Source organism: Cryptomeria japonica, chromosome 2, assembly GCF_030272615.1.
Source record: "Cryptomeria japonica chromosome 2, Sugi_1.0, whole genome shotgun sequence".
Classification (NCBI taxonomy): domain Eukaryota; kingdom Viridiplantae; phylum Streptophyta; class Pinopsida; order Cupressales; family Cupressaceae; genus Cryptomeria; species Cryptomeria japonica.
The window spans coordinates 568,642,473-568,666,172 of NC_081406.1; the positions used below are offsets into that span (position 1 = coordinate 568,642,473).

The 23,700-nt window shown below is 35.3% G+C and overlaps 1 protein-coding gene across 1 annotated transcript; it reads right to left on the reverse strand.

Moving 5' to 3' along the window:
• Positions 1-1,349: 1,349 nt before the first annotated feature.
• Positions 1,350-22,894, reverse strand: LOC131043552 (acetyltransferase At1g77540). Its single transcript, XM_057976768.2, has 2 exons — positions 22,314-22,894; positions 1,350-1,770 (listed from the first exon to the last, which is right to left on the reverse strand). The coding sequence occupies exons 1-2, from the start codon at positions 22,572-22,574 to the stop codon at positions 1,687-1,689; spliced, it is 345 nt and encodes a 114-aa protein (XP_057832751.1). The 5' UTR covers positions 22,575-22,894; the 3' UTR covers positions 1,350-1,686.
• Between the last annotated feature and the right edge of the window lie 806 nt (positions 22,895-23,700).

Here is a 23,700-nt window from a genome sequence, read left to right on the forward strand (position 1 = left end):
AATATTATTATGTATATAAGTTCATCCAAGAAAAAGAAATCAACGGATTACAGTTCAAACCCCAAAACTATATTTGGAAATGATTTGATACAGAAAGCAGGCTTACAATGTAGCCGATCCACGATAATGCAAACAGGGAAGACTGCTTTTAACGCTATAGTACACAAGAAACAATCAAACTCATGATCAAGTGGAATCAAAACCTTGCGCATCTAAAGGTGCCCCACACCAGGCCTGGAATTTGACAGGCAAAATGGCGGTTTTTTCACTTTTGAACCGTATTTGACAGCTTAAAAAATTAGTAGAACGTATGCATTGATATACTATTTTTTTCTAAAACCGTATAGATGACACTTCAAATTATAAATAAACCGTAAAAAAATATAATAGGTAATATATATTAGTTTAGAATGTTTATTATAAAAATACAAAATTATTTTCTAAAACCGTATAGATGACACGTCAAATTATAAATAAACCGTAAAAAAATATAATAGGTAATATATATTAGTTTAGAATGTTTATTATAAAAATACAAAATTATTTAGAATATTTTGAATTTAGAAACTTGTCATAATTTGATAGAATATAATTGATAAAATATTTTAATATGAATTTTTACAATATATTTTATTTTTTATATATGAATTTAGAAACTTAGTCAATTTAATTTTTTAAATATATTTAATAAGATTGTTATAGAAACTTGTCATAATATATATAATTTTAAAATTTAAATGTTTATTATTACTTAATTAGTAATTATTAATTGATTGTCATTTAATGTTAATTTATAATAAATATTAGTGTATTAATTTAGAAACTTATTTAGTAAATTTAAGATTTTTGCATATATTACTAATTTATCATTATTTTCTCATTAAGACAATGATTTTCATTTCTTCCCAAGAAAAATGTGCATTGCATTTTGGTGTGGCTTCAATCTTCTACTTTAATATTTTTTGACAGTTAATATTTTTCTTAAAACGTCAAATGAAAGGCATTGAAATGACTAAACCGTCATCAAAAAATCATATGACAGGTAGGGGTGACCGTCAAATTCCAGGCCTGCCCCACACATTTCACAACTTACACCCAATTACACAAACGTGGAGTAAGAAATATTTTCTCTTTGCAAAAAGCTATCTTTACTTGTCTAATAATAACATATTATTAACAAAAAATAATATAAGAAAAAAATTGAAAGGATATAAGCTCATAAACACCACTTAACAATGACTCTGAAATTCAACACATTCTAAAATTGGCATGTTGTGAAATTTAGCCATATCTTCTGTTCTATAATATTTGTGAATGCTAACTGGGATCAAACCACTTTAATTCAAAAATCAAGACAATAACTATCAATTATTATGAAGATACTGTTTATACAACAGATCTGATTTTCATGGGATCCTAACCAGATCAATTAAGATAAATAAACAGGTTATAAGAAGAATGAAAGCAAATCTAGCATGCTTGTTTTCATCACACGAGTATGTGCATGTGAGAAAGATGAAAGCAAATCTAGCATGCTTGTTTTCATCACACGAGTATGTGCATGTGAGAAAGATGGTGGATACTAAAACATATTAATCATGAAATAAAGTATCAAAGGTATAGCATAGATCAACTCAGTATCATCTAATTAATCCATATTCTTCAGTTATTAAATAACAGTGAAATTTAACTCATTTTTGATCGAGGAGATTTCAAGTATTGCGGATTCACTATAGCTTTCATGTCAGGGTTGCGTGGAAGAAAAGTCTCCTGCATGTAGTAGACAAAAAAAATAATATAAGTTTAGTTTTCAAAACTGAATTTGAGTATGAAACAGCAGACCTAACAAACAACTTATTTTTGTGTGTGCACATGTTTGTGGCTACCTCTTTGTGAGTGAGATGGAGAGAGAAAAACATACCCAGCAAAGGAACAAGCATGCATAAATATTTATATCTCTCAAGAGTGAAGGGCTTGATTTGGTCCATACTTGTAAACTAGGTGAAAATCATAGTTACCCAAGACTCATACATTAACCCCTTGGTACTCTCTTCAGTATTAGAAACAAGTCCCCATTTCAGAGACCCATATGGGGGTCGTCTCTAGAGTGTAGACGTTAGAAGACTTAACATGAAGTTTTTGTGTTTTGTACATCTCCCATAAGAATCCCTTTAAAATTGAGGAACTTCCTATAAAGAATTCTCAGATATATTGTATAAAATACACACAGTTTTCTTAAAGTGATGATATGTGGTTAGTAAAAGCTAAAAGAACTAAAACTTATAATTTTCTATTTTTCCATAAATAGTTGTAAGTTTTTTATAGAAAAATTCCTTATCAAAACTCACAAGAGGTAAGAGCATGAAAAGAAACAATAATAAGTCGTAAGATGTTTACCTCCATTGAAGTTTTATCAATTAATTGAAAATACATTCCCCTCAAAGGACCCTTCTTCAATGTTTTTAAAAATAATGGTTTTGACTACCAGTCTCTGTCTGCCATCTCTAGATGATTATTTATTTACAAGTTGATTTGTTTTTATCACATGACAATTGCTTTCATTGACATTTATTTCAATACTTTAAAATGCTTTTTATTTTTATTTTTAAACATTTTAGTAATTTACCTTCTTTTGAAAAATTGAACTTCTGGTTTTGATATTTCAAAGGAAATTCCTATCCGTGTTCCCATTTGGGTGAGGCTCTCAACTCTGCCTTTGGAATATTGGGATGAAGAGATCTTAAGTGGTATTGCCAATGCCCTTAGTTCTCTTCTTGCTATTGACACAGTTATAAAAGACATGAAACTTTTAGTTTTTGTCAGATTTTGCATTGGTGCAAATATTGGTAAGCTGATGACTAACTCCATTAAGCTTCACTCCAGGCTGGGGGTCTGGGAGCAGATTATCCGCTATGAGTCTTCCTCCCTGGTTTTTTCTCATTGCCATAAAGCTGGGCACTGTTCCCTTTTGTGTCAGGATTTCTTGGTTTCTCAGTCCATTTCTGGGAACTCAATGTTGAGGGATGCTGGTAACGTTTTGGGCTGTTCTGGTGTTAACCCTGCTCCAAAATCTGAAGAATCTTCCCTAAGGATAAGCACATTGCTGAGAGCCCTTCTGCTCATCAGTATTCTTTATTTCCCGGTTTTGGTTTTGACTATACTGGCGTGGTAGCTCCTCCCTTGGCTGAGATCAGTTCTTCCAAGAAACTTAGATTGAAACATTTGTGACAATCTCCAGTCCAAAGCTCCTTGCTAAGGTTTGGCTTCTAACCACCCTGAGTTTGTTGGCTGTTCTTGTGCTGATTATTCAGCTGTTTGGTTTGAGGGGATCTTTATTCTACTGGTCCCGCTGCTGGTTGTGTCTGCCTCTCTTCTTTTAAGACTTGATTTGTTTGCCATTATGGCTGTTTGTAGTAGTCTTCTGATTGTACAAGGGTTTGGGCCCTTTCAAAATCCCAGGTGCAAGTTCATGTGTCCTTTTAGTGATGAAAAAAGATCAAGACACCCATGCAACCATTAATGCAGTGGTTGAAGTTTCAAGTCCTAATGGTCCTCATGCCATATCTTGGCTGACATTCCAATGGATTTAACTACTAAATTCAAAAAGAGAAAGGGTTTCTTCATGCCTCTAGGTATCTTTGCACATCCCAATGAGGCGCTTTCTATGTAAGGTCATTGAAGATGATGACATCAAGGGCAGGGGTGACACAGTAGTGCAGAGCAACCACATTTCTTCTCCCTAGGTGGTATGAAATTATGAATCATTTAGAGAGATATATGGTCAAATTTTCATTAGTGGAAAGGGATTTTTTATTCTAAACAAGGAAAATCTTGTCAAAAATTGCTCAAAGTATCTATGTTTAAGCAATTAATTATGAGGACAAGAACCCTTGAGTTTGCTGGAGATCAAAAGACAAAAACCCTTTGGTTTCAAGAGTTAGAGATGCAATCACTTTAGCCTTGTGGGATAATCTCACTCAAAGGTTGTCAATGAGCTTTAGAGTTGCAGGTTTAGCTGCCTCATGCCTTCAAATTCAGGTAATTTGCAATTTGTTGTGTATTTAAGTAGTGTAGTTTTAGTGTTTTTGCTGTTGTTTCAGTTTGTTACAACATATTTTGATGTACTTTAGGCTTCATTAAAGAATAATAAAGGTTTTGAAATTTAGTTTCTAGAATTTTTAGCTAGGTCATTACACTTGATAAGTGTATCTTCATGTATTACAATGACGTTGAATGGATATAAGCTCTACAATCTTGTGAAAGAAAAATGTGTATGATCATAATGTGATCTTCAAAGAGTTCAGATCTTCTATTGTGCAACCTAGAGATAACGAGAAAGAAATTATGCAGCTAGAGCCAAAGACCAAGGAAGTTGCATTACAGGTTGAACAAAAAGCTCAATATGCACCTCTTGATGAAGTTGAAACAAACAAAAGTTCAGATGAAAAATTAGAAGACGAAAACTCAAAATCCATCGATCAAAGGGTCTACTCAGCAAAGGAAAGCAGCTGAAAGGTATAATTGTAGCTCATCAGATTTCAGATGCATTTTTGTTCTAACTACTTATGTTGATGAGCCTAGGACAGTGAAGGAGGCACTAGACTCTATACACAAGAAGTCCTGGAAGAGGGTTGTGGATAAAGAGACGGTTCCGCTAGAGCTCAACAATACTTGGGAATTGGTGAAGATTCCTAATGATAGTAAACACATTGGGTGCAAGTGGGATTTCTAGAAGAAATTTAGTTATAAGGGCAAGATAAAAAAAACAAGGTGAGACAAGTGGTGAAAAGTTTGGTGAGATTTCCTCTTATAGTTGCAAAATTAACGTCCATTAGATTTCTATTATCTATTGTGGCTACATATAATCTTGGGATTGAGCAGATAGATGATAAGAAAACCCTTTTGAATAAAAAATGCTCAAAGCATCTATGTTGAAGCAATCAATTTTGAGGACGAGAACGCTTACATTTGCTGGAGATCAAAGGACAAAAGCCCTTTGGTTTCAAGAGTTAGAGATGCAATCCCTTTAGCCTTGTAGGACAATCTCATTCAAAGGTTGTGAATGGGCTTTTAGAGTTGCCGATTTCGCTGCCTCATGCCCTCAAATTCATGTAATTTGCAATTTGTTGTGGATTTAAGTAGTGTAGTTTTAGTGATTTTGCTGTTGTTTCAGTTTGTTACAAATATTTTGATGTATTTTAGACTTCATTAAAGAAAAAGGAAGGTTTTGAAATTTAGTTTATAGATTTTTCAGCTAGGTCTTTACAGTTGATAAGTGTATCTTCATTTGTTACAATGAAGTTGTGAATGGATATAAGCTCTAAAATCTTGTGAAAGAAAAATGTGTATGGTCATAATGTGATCTTCAAAGAGATCAGATCTTCTATTGTGCAACCTAGAGATAACAAGAAATAAATAATGCAGCTAGAGCCAAAGACCAAGGAAGTTGCACTACAGGTTGAACAAAAACCTCAACATGCACCTCTTGATGAAGTTGAAACAAACAAAAGTTCAGATGAAAAATTAGAAGACGAAAACTCAAAATCCATCGATCAAAGGGTCTACTCAGCAAAGGAAAGCAGCTGAAAGGCATAATTGTAGCTCATCAGATTTCAGATGCATTTTTGTTCTAACTACTTAAGTTGATGAGCCTAGGACAGTGAAGGAGGCACTAGACTCTATAGACAAGAAGTCCTGGAAGAGGGTTGTGGATAAAGTGACGATTCTGCTAGAGATCAACAATACTTGGAACTTGGTGAAGCTTCCTAAGGACCTAAAAACATTGGATGCAAGTGGGATTTCTAGAAGAAATTTAGTTATAAGGGCAAGATAAAAAAAACAAGGTGAGACAAGTGGTGAAAGGTTTGGTGAGGACTCCTCTTATAGTTGCAAAATTAACGTCCATTAGATTTCTATTATCTATTGTGGCTACATATAATCTTGGGATTGAGCAGATAGATGTTAAGATAACCTTTTTGAATAAAAATTGCTCAAAGCATCTATGTTTAAGCAATCAATTTTGAGGACCAGAACCCTTGTGTTTGCTGGAGATCAAAGGACAAAAACCGTTTGGTTTCAAGAGTTAGAGATGCAATCCCTTTAGCCTTGTAGGGCAATCTCACTCAAAGGTTGTGAATGAGCTTTAGAGCTGCAGATTTAGCTGCCGCATGCCCTCAAATTCATGTAATTTGCAATTTGTTGTGGATTTAAGTAGTGTAGTTTTAGTGTTTTTGCTGTTGTTTCAGTTTGTTACAAATATTTTGATGTATTTTAGACTTCATTAAAGAATAAGAAAGGTTTTGAAATTTACTTTCTAAATTTTTTAGCTAGGTCATTACAGTTGATAAGTGTATCTTCATTTGTTACAATGAAGTATGTGAATGGATATAAGCTCTAAAATCTTGTGAAAGAAAAATGTGTATGGTCATAATGTGATCTTCAAAGAGATCAGATCTTCTATTGTGCAACCTAGAGATAACAAAAAAGAAATAATGCAGCTAGAGCCAAAGAGCAAGGAAGTTGCACTACAGGTTGAACAAAAAGTTCAACATGCACCTCTTGATGAAGTTGAAACAAACAAGAGTTCAGATGAAAAAGTAGAAGACAAAACTCATAATCCAGCGATCAAAAGGTTTACTCAGCATAGGAAAGCAGCTGAAAGGCATAATTACAGCTCATCAGATTTCAGATGGATTTTTGTTCTAACTACTTATGTTGATGAGCCTAGGACAGTGAAGGAGGCACTAGACTCTATAGACAAGAAGTCCTGGAAGAAGGTTGTGGATAAAGAGACAGTTGCGCTAGAGCTTGACAATAATGGGGACTTGGTGAAGCTTCCGAAGGATAGGAAACACATTGGGTGCAAGTGGGATTTCTAGAAGAAATTTAGTTATAAGGGCAAGATAAAAAAACCAAGATGAAAAAAGTGGTGAAAGGTTTGGTGAAATTTCCTCTTAGAGTTGCAAATTAACATCCACTAGATTTCTATTATCTATTGTGGCTACATATAATCTTGGGATTGAGCAGATAGATGTTAAGACAACCTTTTTGAATAAAAAATACTAAAAGCATCTATGTTAAAGCAATCGATTTTGAGGATGAGAACCCTTGGGTTTACTGGAGATCAAAGGACAAAAACGCTTTGATTTCAAGAGTTAGAAATGCAATCCCTTTAGCCTTGTAGGACAATCTCACTCAAAGGTTGTGAATGAGCTTTAGAGTTGCAGGTTTAGCTGCCTCATGCCCTCAAATAAGTGTAATTTGCAATTTATTGTGGATTTAAGTAGTGTAGTTTTAGTGTTTTCGCTGTTGTTTCAGTTTGTTACGACATATGTTGATGTATTTTATACTTCATTAAAGAATAAGAAAGGTTTTGAAATTTAGTTTCTAAATTTTTTAGCTAGGTCATTACAGTTGATAAGTATATCTTCATTTGTTAGAATGAAGTTGTGAATGGATATAAGCTCTAAAATATTGCGAAAGAAAAATGTCTACGGTCATAATATGATCTTCAAAGAGATCAGATCTTCTATTGTGCAACCTAGAGATAACGAGAAAGAAATAATGCAGCTAGAGCCAAAGACCAAGGAAGTTGCACTACAGGTTGAACTAAAAATTCAACATGCACCTCTTGATGAAGTTGAAACAAACAAGAGTTCAGATGAAAAAGTAGAAGATGAAACTCATAATCCATCGATCAAAAGGTCTACTCAGCAAAGGAAAGGCATAATTATACCCAAAGCTTATACCTTGTTTTCTCAAAAAGGGTATAAGTGGTATAAGAATAAGGAATATCTTCAATTCTCTTCAAAGCTAAGTATAACATATTTCATATAGTATTGAGTTTGGAATATCTACTCTTCTCGTTGTTATTTAAGGATTTTGAAGATTTAAAATAAAGGATCTGGAAAATGACAACTAAAGTAAGGTTATCGACTTTAAGTCATTTTGCCAAGTTTTCTAGACTTTTTAATTGTTGCGATTATTTGGTATTCGATTTTAATGGTGATGAAGTTATATACATATTCAAAGCCTTAGCTCAATGCTTATGTTATTTTTTTTGTTGCTATCCATGTTGTAAGTTGATTTATAATCACAACGACATCTGGCTCCACATCTACTTCGAACTCAATAAGTGCAAGTGCAAATCAACCTATTGGAAGGAAACCCCTTGGTAGCCATGACCCCACTTGGAAATATGGCATAATAGGACTGATAAAAGGGAGTGTTATTTGTACTTGGTGCATGAAGAAGCATAGTGGAGGAATAAATCGCCTCAAATACCATCTTGTAGGCATTCCTTTTTGTGATGCCAAGCCATGTGAATTAGCCCCTAAAGAGGTCAAACAAGAAATGAAAAAAATTGAAGAGGGCAAGGACACAAGCATCCATTCAAGAAGTCGTTGCTCCTAACTTGTCAACAATAGCTAAGGTGGATGTGCAACACATTGTTGGCTCTAGTCGCGGTCCATGTGTACGTGGCCCATCTTCCTCCTCCACTTCAAGCAAAGCCCAACTTTTTGTGCCTAGAAATGAACCAATATCACAACCTTCATTGGAAGCTACTGGGCGGAATAGGGAGGTGCACAAGGAAGCAGAGAAGGATTGTGTGAAATTTTGGTATTATAACAACATTTCCTTCAACGTGGCAAGGAGTCCATATTGGGAGAGTTTGGTGACAACATTGACAGTTGCGGGGAAAGGGTTCAAGGCCCCCAGTCCAAGAGATTTAAGTGGAAGGCTGCTCAAAGATGCTACTATAGATGCAAAAGAAATTGTGGAAGTTGAAAAGATGCAATTGCAAAAGTATGGATGCTCACTTCTTTCAAATGGTTGGGCAAATGGAAGCAATCACACTCTTATTCATTTTATAGTGGCTTCAAAGATGGTTTTTCTAGAATCAATTGATGTCTCCAACATAATAAAGAATGTAGAAAATTTGAGCTTGATGTTGGAACAAGTAGTTTTAGAGGTGGGCATAGAAAATGTTGTCCAAGTTGTTACTGACGATGCAGCAGCATAAATGGCAGCTGGAAGATTACTTCAAGAGAGGTATCCAACACATTTTTAGACCCCTTACGTAGCTCATTGCCTTGACCTTCTTTTGGAGGACAAGGGAAAATTGATTGGGTGAAATCAATTGTAGAAGAAGCAAGAGATATAACAAAATATATATCTGTAATTACCCATGGGCTCTTCAATTGATGAGAGAGCACACCAAGAAGAAAGAGCTTGTGTGATTAGGAGCTACAAGGTTTCCTACTAATTTTCTATCGTTGCAAAGTATTACTAGTTCATTGACTCCCTTGAAGCAAATGTTTGTGAGTCAACCATGGGTAGACTCAACTTAAAGAAGGCTGATGGAGAAAGGACTGTAAAAATAATTTTTGATGGTAAATTTGCAACTGGAGCATTGGAAATTGTCATGGTAACTTCAACTTAGTTTAATTTTCAAATTGAATCCTTCATTTTTAATTTTAAACTTTAAAAGTAGTTTGTTTCATTGCGAGTTGTAATTTAAATTTGGTTCTACTTTGTACTTTGTAGATGACTGAGTTGTTGGTGAGGGTCTTGCACTTGGTGGACGGCAAGAAAAATGCAATGAGATATATTTATGAGGCAATGGATAGGGCCAAAGAGGCCATCCAATACTATTACATGGAGGATGCAAATAGATTTGCCCCTATTTGGGGGATCATTGATTAAAGGTGGAACAATCAACTCCACCAACCCATTCATGCAATAGGGTACTTTCTCAACTCCAAGTTCTACTTTTCCGAGAGCTTCACAGATGCTAATGGGGAGGTTATGGAGGGCCTATCCACACGTATTGAGAGGATGACACCTACAATTGCAATGATAGACCTCATCATTTTAGAGTTTTAGAATTATATAGCTATGGGGACGTTTTCTTCCAAATTAGCTATGCAAGAAAGAGAGATCCAAACACCAAGTAGGAATGAGTGAGGCCTTATATTTTGCAAGTAATGAATTACAATTTGAATTACAATTATTATCAGAATATTGTTGATTTACAAAAAAATGAATATCTTATTTGCATGTTCTTGGTGGGAAGATTGGAGTGGAAATACCCCAAATTTGAAAAGGCTAGCCCTCCGAATTTCGTTCTAACGTTGTAGTGCTTCTAGTTGTGAGCACAACTAGAGTTTGTTTGATGCCATTCACATGAAGAAGCATAATAACTTGACTCAACAAAGCCTCAATGATCTTGTTTTTGTGCAATATAATCTTTGGCTTCACACAAGAAAGGTTTAGGACCAGCCAAACAAATTCATTAATTTGGATGACATTGATCCCTACAGTGATTGGACCCTGCAGGATAATGAGGCCTCCTTGTTTACAAAGGATGAGATTGTTGATTTCATGAGGCAAGCCAAATCCTCCATAGCTTGTCTAAATTGCCTAGATATGAAATTATGATGAAGAATTTAATAGTTATTAGTTAGTAGCTAGCTATTGTATCCAATGTTAAAGTCCCAGGTATTGCTTGTCTCCTTTTTTTTACTATTATTATTATTATCTTCTCACCTCAATGAGATCACACATCTCATAATATATATGCAAGAGGCACCCTTCCACCAAGGGACACCATACTTTATTATAATATTAAATAATTAAATATTAATGATTATATATTAATATATTATTATATTACTAATAATTATAACTATAGTTATTATTATCACAATTAATAATATAATTATATTGTAATAACTAATATATTATAACATAATATAGTTATATTATCTCACAACTAATAATATAATAATTATATTATCAATATAATCACAAGCTTAGTGTTATTTATGTAGGCCTATGGATTTCGACCACAGCTATAATAAAATCAACACTCCCTCTTAGCTAGGGAGGAATCCTACTATCCTTCAACAAGTAATAACACCTTATAGTAAACACAATAGCTCCATTTATTGTGTGAGAGAAAGATATCACCTCATCGTGATATCAGAGGTTATGGCATATCCATGGATATCACGTTACATGATATCCACCATAACCACATAATGTAATATCCACCATTATGGCTTGTCCATAGATATCACATCTCATGATATCCACCATTATGGCATTTAAGGATATTACTTCATGGCATGTCCACAAATATTACGTCACATAATATCCACCATGAATATCTCTTTATGTAATATCAACCATCATGGCTTATCCACGAATATCACGTCTCATGATATCCATGATGATGGTATGGTCAATCAAAATTGCAAGATCGTCACCTCACAATAATGATCAAAAGTACAAGTGTTCATCATTGTGAGATCGTCACCTCTCAATAATGTTCACAAGGGCTCAACAAGCACTGAACCAATGAAGCCATGGAGTCACACACATGACATCCACCATGAACCATATCAAAGGGTGGAGATAAGGACTTTCACCTCAAGTCTCTCTCAAAGAGAAATGTATTATCAAATCACAGAAGATCACTAATGTTGAGCCTCCCTCTCAATTAGAACTTCATTTTTCCATATCTCCAAGCTTGTCTCGAAGGTTTGCATCACCCTTGGTGAATCCCAAGCCCACCAAGTATTCATCCATCTAGGGATATCACATGGAACTCTATCTCATGAATCATAGATTCCTCTAGCTGTTACAATTTCCTAATCACTAGAGAAACCATCTCGACATGGTCTTCTCCCTCTAAATCAATATGATCAAGATCGTCTAGCTGCTCCCTCTGAAGCTTGAAGTACTAACCTCAACCTCCTGACCTTCTCGTCCAAGGTTGCTTCTGTAGGTTTGTCAGACCCCCTCTGAATGCTGATTCTTCCTCTTTGAAGAAATGCAAGCAATTATCAAGATTCCCCTTCCTTGAATGCAATCTCTCATCATCCTTATGCTTCCCAGCCCGTCTTGAAAGCATTAAGAGAGATTACTAATAATTCAAGACTGTCTCGAAGAGAAATATCAATGCCAGAATCATGCAAGATTCACTATCCCAATGTTATAGCATGAAATAATTACTACAAAAAAATAAATCATCAAACATGGAATACTTATCTCTTTATGATGGATCTCAAAACCTTCATCCACTTCCACTATAGGATGGACACGAATGGAGCGATCAGGCCAAGCTTTCAACTCTGGCCGATAATCGCATCACTATCAATAACAGAGTCATCTTCATCATCTGAAATAGGAATCACATCTGGGGTGGAGACGGTTTGCATCTCATATGCAAATGCCAACTTTTCAAATGCAATAGCCAGCTTCTCACAGCACTCCAATAGACACCCGACGATGCCAAGATCAACTTCAGCATCTTTGGATCTCTTCACAATACCAATATCATTAGGAGTTCTGGATATTGTGCCATAGTTTTCAACAGGTCGGCAAATTAAAGATACAATGCACCTCTTGCACAGATGTCCATCATGGAATCATTCATCACTAAGTATTCTATTATCCCGATTAAATAGATCATAAGCAGAGAAACCTAAGATAGGCTTAAGCTGGTGAAGGAATATTCTTAAGAACACCTGCTAAAGATTTGAGCACACTTTTTGTCCGACAGTCATCATCAGATCTAGTGGTTCCAGTGGTATACTCATTATAAATCAGTTCCAGTTTTGTCACTCTTTCATTCTGTAATTTGTTGCTTTACGGCAAATGTGGCTACCTTTGCTTCCACGCTCTTTACACTGGGAATCAAAGGCAAACCCACAAGCTGCACACCAAGAAAATTCACCGTCAAGTGAAAGAACCGCCAAGCATTCCACATGGGTGTAAGATACATTTCCAAATGCATAAACACCCTCTCTCACATAGCTTTATAGAATAAATGAAGCCTATTCAATGATGAACAGGATACTTCAATGCTGAAAAGACCACTACGGGATCCGACCAATAACAATAAACATTTGATCAATGATCAAACGCTAATTGAAGTTCCATTAGTAACGAGCCCTCCAAACACACACACTAACCCATGATACAATGAGAATGGTTCCACCCGCCGCTGAACAAAACACGCGAGTCAAGAAGCGCTGAAGGTGTAACAGACCAATCGGCCATAGCAAACTCTCACAATAAATGAGAATCAGTCTAGAGGATATGATGCAGCGACCAGCATTAATTAAATGCGCCAACCACTCAATCGTAGCATCAGTAGGCTAATATTAGCTTCAGGAATCCATGAATGAAGGCATAAAACCGATGGAGAATTATAAGAGCCTTTCACTCGACGAAGGATGAGCACACTAAGATCCACAAATTTAATGCTTCTTACACCAAAGACCAGCTAGACATAAGGAGTATTGACCCAAAAAATGCTGTATTAACCACACCAAACAAGTGTAAAGAACTGGCATGAGTGAAAGAATCAACATGTAATGTGATTTGATTAGCAGACAAGAACTATGCCTTCATAAACACGCCTCAGCCTACCGCCATGCAAATGCATGATGATCTGCTCTAATAAATATTGAACTCTTAGAAGAGGCATCAGTCAAACCAGTGCAATAACATCTGCCAAGACTCTTAATACCTTACTGCCAATACATGATAACTGTTCATGGACAAAGAACCAAAAGAACTGTGGAAGTAGATGATTGAAAACATGCCACAATAGCCGAGCATATATACTGCCGCTCAATGATGATGAGGTGTAGTTAGGTTGAGCCGATTGGTACTGATAAATGAACAACCTTCCTAAGAAAACTCTCGGCCCCATTCTCCAATCCTGCATCATCCTTCAACGAGGCAGAAACAGATCGCTTATACATTGTGATAATGACTTCACACACAACACTCAACAATTAATTATGACATAGAAGGTTGTATAGGAATATATTTTCACCCAGTGCGAGCATGCTTCAGGTAAGAGCCCGTGATGTTCCCAAAATATACAGCACTAACATTCAACCCTCACGTGTAGTGCAATGAATGCCACACCAAAGGTAGAGGCTTTGCGAACTACCAGAAATGAGTTACACCAAATATTATTCGATGTCCAGCTATATGTGCATTACGAGTTTTGACCCCTCTATCTTGGCTCTTGTTAGCAACTCTGTGACTCGTCCGCTCTGTTCACCTTGCCTGTTGAAGACACGGCGAGGGCTATCGCTGATAAGAGATCAATCTCCAATGCCCGTGGAAGAATGAAGACGACCTAACAATATTTGTGGTGCCCAGGAATATACATCGCCCCTTATCAATACCTGCGATACTTCTATATTGCCACGACTTCACTAAAATATTTGAAGCTCAACAATTATTTAAATCATTTGACCATTGAAAAGCCTGACTCCATAATTATTCCACTAAAGCAATCAAATCGCCAAATATAGATTTTCTTACTATTGCCGTTAAAAAAAGAATTCACCAATGTTTCCTTTGGTAGGTATAACATACATATCGCACCCCTTATATTATTCTACCGAGGATATAAACTCCGAATAACTTCAGCCAAGTATTTGTTAAATACATATATCTCAATACTACCGGCTTATAATAATTAGAATAAAACATTCATATCTCCAAACAAATACAAAATTACCTCAAATGCCAATCGCTGACTTTCATATTAATATTAAGCAGGCACAGGAAAGAACCCGCTCTGATACCATGTTAAAGTCCCAGGTATTGCCCGTCTCTTTTTTTTTTTATTATTATTATTATTATTATCTTCTCACCTCAATGAGATCACACATCTCATAATATATATGCAAGAGGTGCCCTTCCACCAAGGGACACCATACTTCATTATAATATTAAATAATTAAATATTAATGATTATATATTAATATATTATTATATTATTAATAATTATAACTATAGTTATTATTATCACAATTAATAATATAATAATTATAATATAATTATATTATCAATATAATCACAAGCTTGGTGTTATTTATGTAGGCCTGTGGATTCTGACCACAGCTACAATAAAATCAACATCCAATTCCACTATCTGAATTTGTATGATGATGCCATTTTGTAATCCATATGTATTCAATAATCAAATTTAATAGAAAGCACTTCCCCATGGTTTTTAGACTTGTTTGATACATATATATATAAGAAATTTTAGTACTTTTTATGTTGTTGAGTCAAAATTTGTGCATGCCAAGTACAATTTGAGTCCAAGTATGTCATCTATGCCGAGATGTTTCAAATGTTCCTCCCAATTTTTAATACATATTAAGACATTAGCAGATAATATTAACATAAATTTTTGAGTTGCTTATACCTAGTTCATGCATGGTTGGAAAGTGGCTGGACTATCAGTGATTCCAAAAGGCATAACCATAAATTCAAAGTGACCACAAAGACACCTAAAAGTTGTCTTCTCAACATCTTTACCTCTCATGTGGATTTGATGGTATCCAAATCTCTAGACAATTTTGGAAAAGTACACAGCTCCATGCAATTCATCTATGAACTCATCTAGCCTTGAAATAGAATATCTATTCTTGATGATCTTCTTATTTTAAGGCCTTGTAAGAAATGCACATTTGCATAGTGTCATTCTTCTTCTTAACAAAATCTCAAGATGCAAATGGACCGGAGCTAGGTCTTATGAAGCCCATCTCAAGAAGTTTTTTGATAGCCTTCTCAATTTCTTCTTTATATCTTCTTGGATGACAATGTGGTGTAGTTATAAAATGTTGGGCCCCTTGTTCTAACTCTATAACATGCCAAAATCCTCTACCTAGTGGAATTCCGAAAGGCATATCATCAAAAACCACACTATGCTTATCTAGAATTTGTTGAACGTTAGTGTGACAAGTAGTACCTTTATTATTTGATGGAGACTTTGTGGTAAGAATCAAGCAACTTGTTGCCCAAGCTACTTGGCCTCTATAGGAAATTCTTTCCATCCTTTTTGTTGGCACCACCTGCGGAGCTCCATTTGAGATCCCTATGAGTACAATATTCTTCCCATTTGTTATGAACTTAAGCTCCATAGTTTAGTAATTCTATGTATACTCCCTTAGAGAATGCAACCATCGTACATCCAAAATCATATCAGTATCTCTTAAACAAACTACATAAAATTTATCGCATACCTTATGTTCTCCTAGAGTTATATTGAGCTGCTTGGTTACTTTGTTACATGCAATGTTGAATTCATCAGCTACTGTGGCATTTAAACCTTCAAATTCTTCTATCTTGAATCCTCTCTTCATCACAAAAGCTTCATCAATGAAGTTGTGGGTAGCCCCACCATCAATAAGAATAATCATCCTCTATCTTGCTAGCACTCCACGAACTCTAAAAGGAAGATACTTTGGAGCTATTGAAAGAGCAACAAGTGTCTCTTTTTTGTGATTTCATTCTCTACCTCTTTGGCTACATGTTCAACTGAATCCTCAAATACCTCAAGTTCATCCTCTAACTTTGAATCTCTATTTTGACACCACTTCAAAGTAACGTACTTGTCCTTTACCCAAGCATCTATGTCCAAGAGTCCATGGCTCTCTACAAAATAAACATAGCATCTTTCTCTCAAGATCATTCTTTGTTTCTTCATCCATCTTCTTTGTTGCAACTGGTAGCATGAACTTCTGAGTTGGGGCATGAAAATTCTTTCCTTTGGAATCCTCTCTTTTGCTGCCATGCGGTGGATGCCTTGGACTAATGAGAAAAGGTATCTTCCATACAAATGGCTCTAAGGTTTAAGCCCTCTTAATGGCTTCTTACACTGCTGTAGGTGCAGAGGCCTTCAAGAGTCCCTTGAGAGGTTCCCTCAACAAAAAATAACGTGATTCTTTATTTTGAAACATCATGTACCATACCACAACACACTAAAATTCAGCCACATATGCTTCCACTATATCATGTTTAATCATTAAAAGATCAAGTACTCATCTCCATCCTTCCTTTTGAAACAATCCAAAATTCTTTGACTGATATCATCAAATGTCTAAACATGATCATGATCCTATGTAATTATTCCATGATGCCACTGATCATAAGCAACTCCCTCCAAATGTAAAGAAGCAATCTGAATAGTGTTTTCTTCTGCCATGGAGCTAAGTGTAATTAATGTCTACATCATCAAATGTCTACACATGATCATGACCCTGTGTAATTAATCCATGATGCCACTGATCATAAGCAACTTCCTCCAAATGGAAAGCAGCAATCTGAATAGTGTTTTCTTCTGCCATGGAGTTAAGTGTAAAGAATGTCTACAACTTTGTAGCCAAGCCCTTGCTAGAATTTTATCACTTCTATCAAACATGGTGCACTCAAATTTGCAATCCTCTGTTGTAAAGCTCTCTTCTCATCGTTTTGGTGATTATTATGACGTCTTTTTCTTGAAGCCCTCTTGTCTTGGATTTCCAAATAAGTGATAAATGGTACATTTCTTTTAAAAGCCTCAAGTTTGTTGTTATATTCTTCAATGATTTTTTCAAGATCATCGCCATAAGAATCTTCAAGAGCTTCTTCTTCAACTCTTTCCTTTCTCAAAAACATTGGCTTTGAAGTTTTCGGAATGGAATACCTTGTAGATCTATCATTTCCTGATGTGCCTATTTCACCCTAAGTTGTTCAATTTAACTACACATTCTTCAATTCATATAGAGTTTCTGACATTTTCACCATTAGAGCAGTTAATGCATCTTGCCTCTCATTCATTCCGGTTACATTTTCTTGGAGGTTCTTCTCTCTATCTTTGGCACTGAGCCTTCTTTCTTATTCTGACATTTTCTCTGTATCACTAGGGTTTTGTTCTAGCAACTTCTCTGCTCACTTTTGAGGTATTAGATTTCTTTGTCACTTGAAAGTTTGAAATGCATCAACAAACAAACCTACCCTACAAGCTAGCAAGATCTTAGCTCTGATACCACTGTAATGTCCTAAATCAGATTTTTCAATGCTAATAACAGATTTGAAAATAAACAATAAACTATACCAAACAACACCAATAAAACGAGCTAGTCAACAACCAATATTGTACAAATTGAACCAGAAGCTAGGGCAACTTGATATTGATATAATTATAATTTCTACAGCACAATGGACTGATTACAATAGTAACATTGGCAAATACACAATCTGAAACTAGCAATGCTCAACTCACATCCTACTTGAGACACACACTGCCAACAAAGCGCAAAAAACTCTCTAATCTTCTCCACAACAAAGTTTGATATTCCCAACTTTTAGAAAGGATCAGGACAACAAACAGAACAGCAGCAAGCAATCCTACAACAGCAAACTGACACAAACACTACAGTCCAATCGCACATACTTCACCTGCAACCTGCAAAAAAACAAACACACATTGATAGCTGAAATGTCCTGCAAATCTATGAAGCTCCGATGCAATCCTTGAATGAGAATGCCCTCCTAAATCAAAGGGTTTTCATCCTCTGACTCCAGTAACTTATGGATTTTCATCCACATGCCACAATCCTCTATAGGTTTCATCCATAGAAGGATGCTTGAACACAAGGTGCTCTAGAAGATAAATTGGCATAAGATGAGGTGATTTCCCAAATGGAAATGTTACAAGTTTTATATGTTGCAACCCAAACTTGGACACCCAAAATTCCACGCCTCATTTTGGAGGGAAAACAAATTAATATAACTCTTCAAAACCATCAACCTAATCTTAAATGGGTGTCTAGGACCAAAATTTTAAAATTACAAGTTACATAACAAGGTTGTCCCTAAAGACCTTACAAAAAATAAATCATCTTATCTGAATTTTAAATTAATTAAAAATGGGACATTACACTAAGACACCTATTGAGATTGAGAACATGAGTTAAGTTCCAATGCTAGTGTTGTTAAAATCCTAATGTATGATATGGGTTGTACAATAGCCATATTGCCCAAACAATGGGAGTTCTAAGCAGATTTATGTCAAATCTAGGAAAAGAACAATAGATTACAATGAAAAGGCTCTTCAAATATCTTTGTGGCACTTCGAAGTATTCAATGTGCTACCAAGGAGGGCCTAATTTGGGTAAGGACTCAAACGTACCATATTTGTTGATGTAGATTAGGTTGGAGGTATTGATCATAGCAGATCCACCAACGTTTATGTATTTAACCTATTTGGTGGTACAATTAGTTGGATGAGCAAGAGACAATATGTTGTTGCTCTTTCAACTGCTAGAGCTAAGTACTTGTTAGCTACTCATGCTTGCAAGGAGACAATGTAGCTTTGAAGATTATGTTTAGATTTTGACCTAAAACATGATGTAGTATGGGCTGGCTATGACATTCAAAGTGCAATCAGCTTGGCCAAGAACACTACATTTCACGCATGGACAAAATACATAACTGTGCAGTATCATTTTGTGCATGCTATGATGGAGGACAAGTAGGTTGTGATTAAGAAGAGAACACTTCAAAGAATGTAGCAAAATCTTTGATGAAGCCCATGAGCATGGATAAGTTTTCCTGTTGCAATGAAGCTATGAGTTTTTTGGCCCTTAATTTGTAATCTCATGGCTATTACAGTATCGGTAACCTATGCAATGCATATAACTAGTGGGAGATTGTTGGGAAGGTGGTGCATACCTTGCATAATAATGTTGTACAAAAATATTGATTAGAGGTGTCAAAAGCCAAAATCACAAGAAGACACATAAGGACAAAATTGGTTGAGATGTGCCAAATTTGCTTAAATGTTTCTGAATTTAACTATGTCAAGATCTTTAACATCAGTTTTTTGGTTCACACTCTATGATCCATGATTAGAAAGAGGAAAAACTTAGGATGAATTGCAGACAATGCTCCTTAAAAGGATGGTGAATCTAGAACAGAAAACAAGAGGAGGGGGAGGACAAAGACAAAAAGGATGAAAAAGAGAAAATGAGTGCAAACTAATAAAAAGTTGTCAAAATGAAATAGAGAGAAATTAAAGAGAAAAAACATGAGAAATGAAATTAAAAGGAGAAAATGAAAAATATTTCAAGGAATCAATTAAGAAAGTAAAATATGATAAGCAATGAAAAAGTGATTAGAATATTCTATAATTATCAATCAAAGGAGAAAGATAAAATACAAAGGCTAAGTGACTACATGAAAAACAACAAAGAAGAAATTAATAAGGAACTAATCAATATAATTAAATAAGAATAATTGTTAAAAATTATTATTATGGATAGAAATTAAGATGTGGTAAAGAGAAGGCTACAAAAGAATTTAGGAAATTAAAATAAGAGAATAGAGAAAATAAATAAATTAAAGAACAAAAGTAAACAAGAGGGAAATAAATTGAACAAGAGAAAGAAGAAATAAGAAGGGAAAACCTGATTTCTTATAATAGTATGCTGAGTGAGATGGCAAATTATATTTGTATAACAACGCTCAGGATAAATGATAAACAAGATAAAAGAAGAAAGAAGAAAGAAGGAATAAAGTAAAGAGTGGGGAGATAAAGAAGCCAAAATATGATGGGAATAAATGGAAAGCTTACAAGTGACAAATAAAAACCTAAAAATTAATAAAAGAAATCACTAGGAAATGACAAAAATAACAACAAGAGAATTAGAGATGCAAACTTAGTAAGCTATTAGGAAACTACTATAGAGAGCCAAAAGGCATAAGGACAAAAAACCCCATAGAGATGAAGGCTAGGAGAAACGTGATAGCCAAAAAAAACCAAGGATAGTTGGAAAGAGGGGAGTAAGAAAGGCTCGGATTAAAAAAGGGGGGAGGAGAGAATCTGAAGGAAAGAGAGGAGAATAGTGGAAAGGGTACGTAGGGAGGCAGGGGGAGGCCAAAAGGAAAGGAAGGGAGGATGGATGAACAAGATTTGGGAAGAGGATGAGGCTTGTAGGGAGGCAGGGAATGCCAAGTCAAACTTAAGCCCCATCCCTCATCTCACTCCAAGTTGGTGGGGTGGTTTTCCAATTTCAATCATTTCTTATAGTTTTATCTTGGTTTACCCATGTTTTTGATACCACTAGTGGTTTCCAAGTGAGCTACTTGCCTATATAAAAAAGCCTTGGGTGAGTGGTTTATTCATTCAAAAAAGGATTATGCTGCTGGACTGTTTCCAAAATTGAAGATTGAAACTCTTCTAAGAAGAGTTCATCTCTGAAAGTACATTGTAATATTTCTATCGCTGTTAATGCATTGAAACTCTCTTCTTGATGGGTTTTTCTCCTATGTGGCTTTTCCAAGGGTATTTCTCGTGTCATATTCTTCTTCTCTTCTTTATTCCTTTCTAAGTAGAGTTATTCTGCTGAATTTGTTTTTGGATTTGAATTAGTTGTATTGCTTTCCTCCTAGAATTAGGCAGGAAATTGTTGCAATTTGGTTCATTATTTCCTCTTAATGCACAAGATAATATTCAAACTCCTTTCAAAGTAAAACTAAATTTGCTTCCACCCATCTCATCGATCGAGTAGTTTCTCCCACAAGGACACACTTGCATTTCTTAAATTGTACTGTGTGTTTTCCATTAGAGCTGTACTAGATTCTTCTACCACCACCATTGCTGTTATTTTGCCATTTCTTGTTGAGGTTGTTCTTGCACCTACCATTGATGGCATACTTTTAGTCATTTCAGGACTCTTCCTAGGTCAATAAGGCACGTATGGTCTTGTTATTAAGTTGAATGGGCAGTACCTAGAATTAAAAAAACAGGATATAATCGCAATTACTCATAAACCAGAAGCGAAGGCGATCCAATACAGATCAGATTGTCAATTTTTTGAAAAAATTAGCATGACTTTGAGACGGAATTTAATACCTCTTTAAATTCTTTATTTTTTAAAACTTCCTTGAAACGGTAATTAATTACCAATGGCTACTACAGAAGCACAAACACAATCTGGTATGCTTTCTATCCCGCTCAAAACTTTCCAGAATGCAATACCTGTTTTACTCTCAGAGAGAGGGGGGCTTGCTTTTCTATCCTCTGAAACTTCAAATAGTTACACAGAGGAAATAATTATTTTAGAATGTAATCCGAGAAATGCACCCTGAAAAATCTGCCATCTTACACAAACACGGCAAGATTATAAAATAAAGTCTATGGCAGTGGACCGATTCTGAGGAAAATACCTAGAATGCATAATTTTTAGAGTTTAGATATCCTAGCAAATCTTTAATTTTTTTAAAGAGCATATATCATAAAAATTTAGTTAACGCAAAATTTTCAGCAGCAAATTTCAGGTAACAAGGATTCCCACACAGGGATTTCTAACGGTTTAATTGCACTACAGGGATTTCCAGCATTATTTGGTAGAAAGAAACATGGGTTATTGCTAAATTTAATTTTTTTAGTATCTCGAAGCATTGTTTAACCTGAAATAGAATGTAAAGTGTGAAGAGGGACTTACAGAAACATAAGAACATGAAGGAATAATGGAAAGAGAATTGAGTTGGGCATGACGGAAGGCCGCGTTGCAGAGATGTTGCGCCATGCCCATCCCCCGCATTGAAGTTGGCACAAATGTGTGGGTAATGTCCATAACTTTTACTTTTGATTTTCCCTCTCCTCCATTTCCCTCTACCTCTCTCTCCTCGTATTCCAGGAATGCTTTCCTGTCTTCTGACTCGAACCTATTGCAAGTTTGGTTCCATACTATTTTTGGCTCCATTTTCCTCTCCTCCTGTAACTCTTCCGTTCAATTGCCCTATGTTCAATCACAAGCCTCCAAGAAACTCTTAATTCTTGTGGTACCATAATCATTCAAACACTGGACCAGCACTTGTAATTGACATGTCAACAACTCATGCAATGTTGTCATTGTCCACGTGTCAACAACTACTGCAATGCTGTAAAATGTCTGAACAAAAGTAAACTCCAAAACATGGATGTCTCGTGGTTGTCCTTAGCGCTAGGGCCGGCTTAAGGGGGCAAAGGATTTGGTAGTAGAGGATTTTCTGTTTATGCTCAATAAAAACTAGAACCTCCATCAAAGGGAGGTGTAATGGTTAGCCCAAAGTAAGATATATGTTAAATAAGATTGGAAGGTACAAATTGAATGAATAGAGATAATAACTTTTTAAGCATGTCATAATAAACATAAAATTAAGAGTGGGGATCTTCTTTATAGCTCTTAAGATTTGTTATTGTATATTGTAGTCTTTTTTGTAATATAAGGAAACAAATAACTTATGACATAAGTTATAGCAAATAGGTTTGATCTTGATCATCGATGTCTTGTTTGTTAGGGTTGATAATTTTTGTTAGATATAGAATTAGGGATAGGGTTAGCATTAAGATCAAGGATAAGGATAGGGTTAGGGTTAGGGTTAAAGTTAAAATTAGGGGTAGAGTTAGGGTTTGGTTAGGATTAAGGTTAGGGTTATCTTTAGAAATTGATTCAAGATTAGTGTTAGTTTTATGGTTTGAATTAGGTTCAACAGTAGGGTCCATAGGGTTAGGATTAGGGTCAAAATTATGATCATAGTTAGGATTGCAGGTAGAACTATAACTTTAATTACATCCTAACCCTAATATAACACACATTAACTCTAACCATAATACTAACTTTAACCTTAATACTAATTGAATCCTAACCATACAATTATATGCAAGTTCAACTATCCTTGTACAAGTTTTGAGCTATAAAAAGTTAACGACAAACTGTTTGAAAACCATAGAAACCCTAGGAAACTGTACACTCATTTTCAATGAAAACACAAAGTGAACAACCCTTCGAATTGATGCAAAACCTAAATATATAGATTGGTAATCATGTGTAGATGTGCTACAAAGGA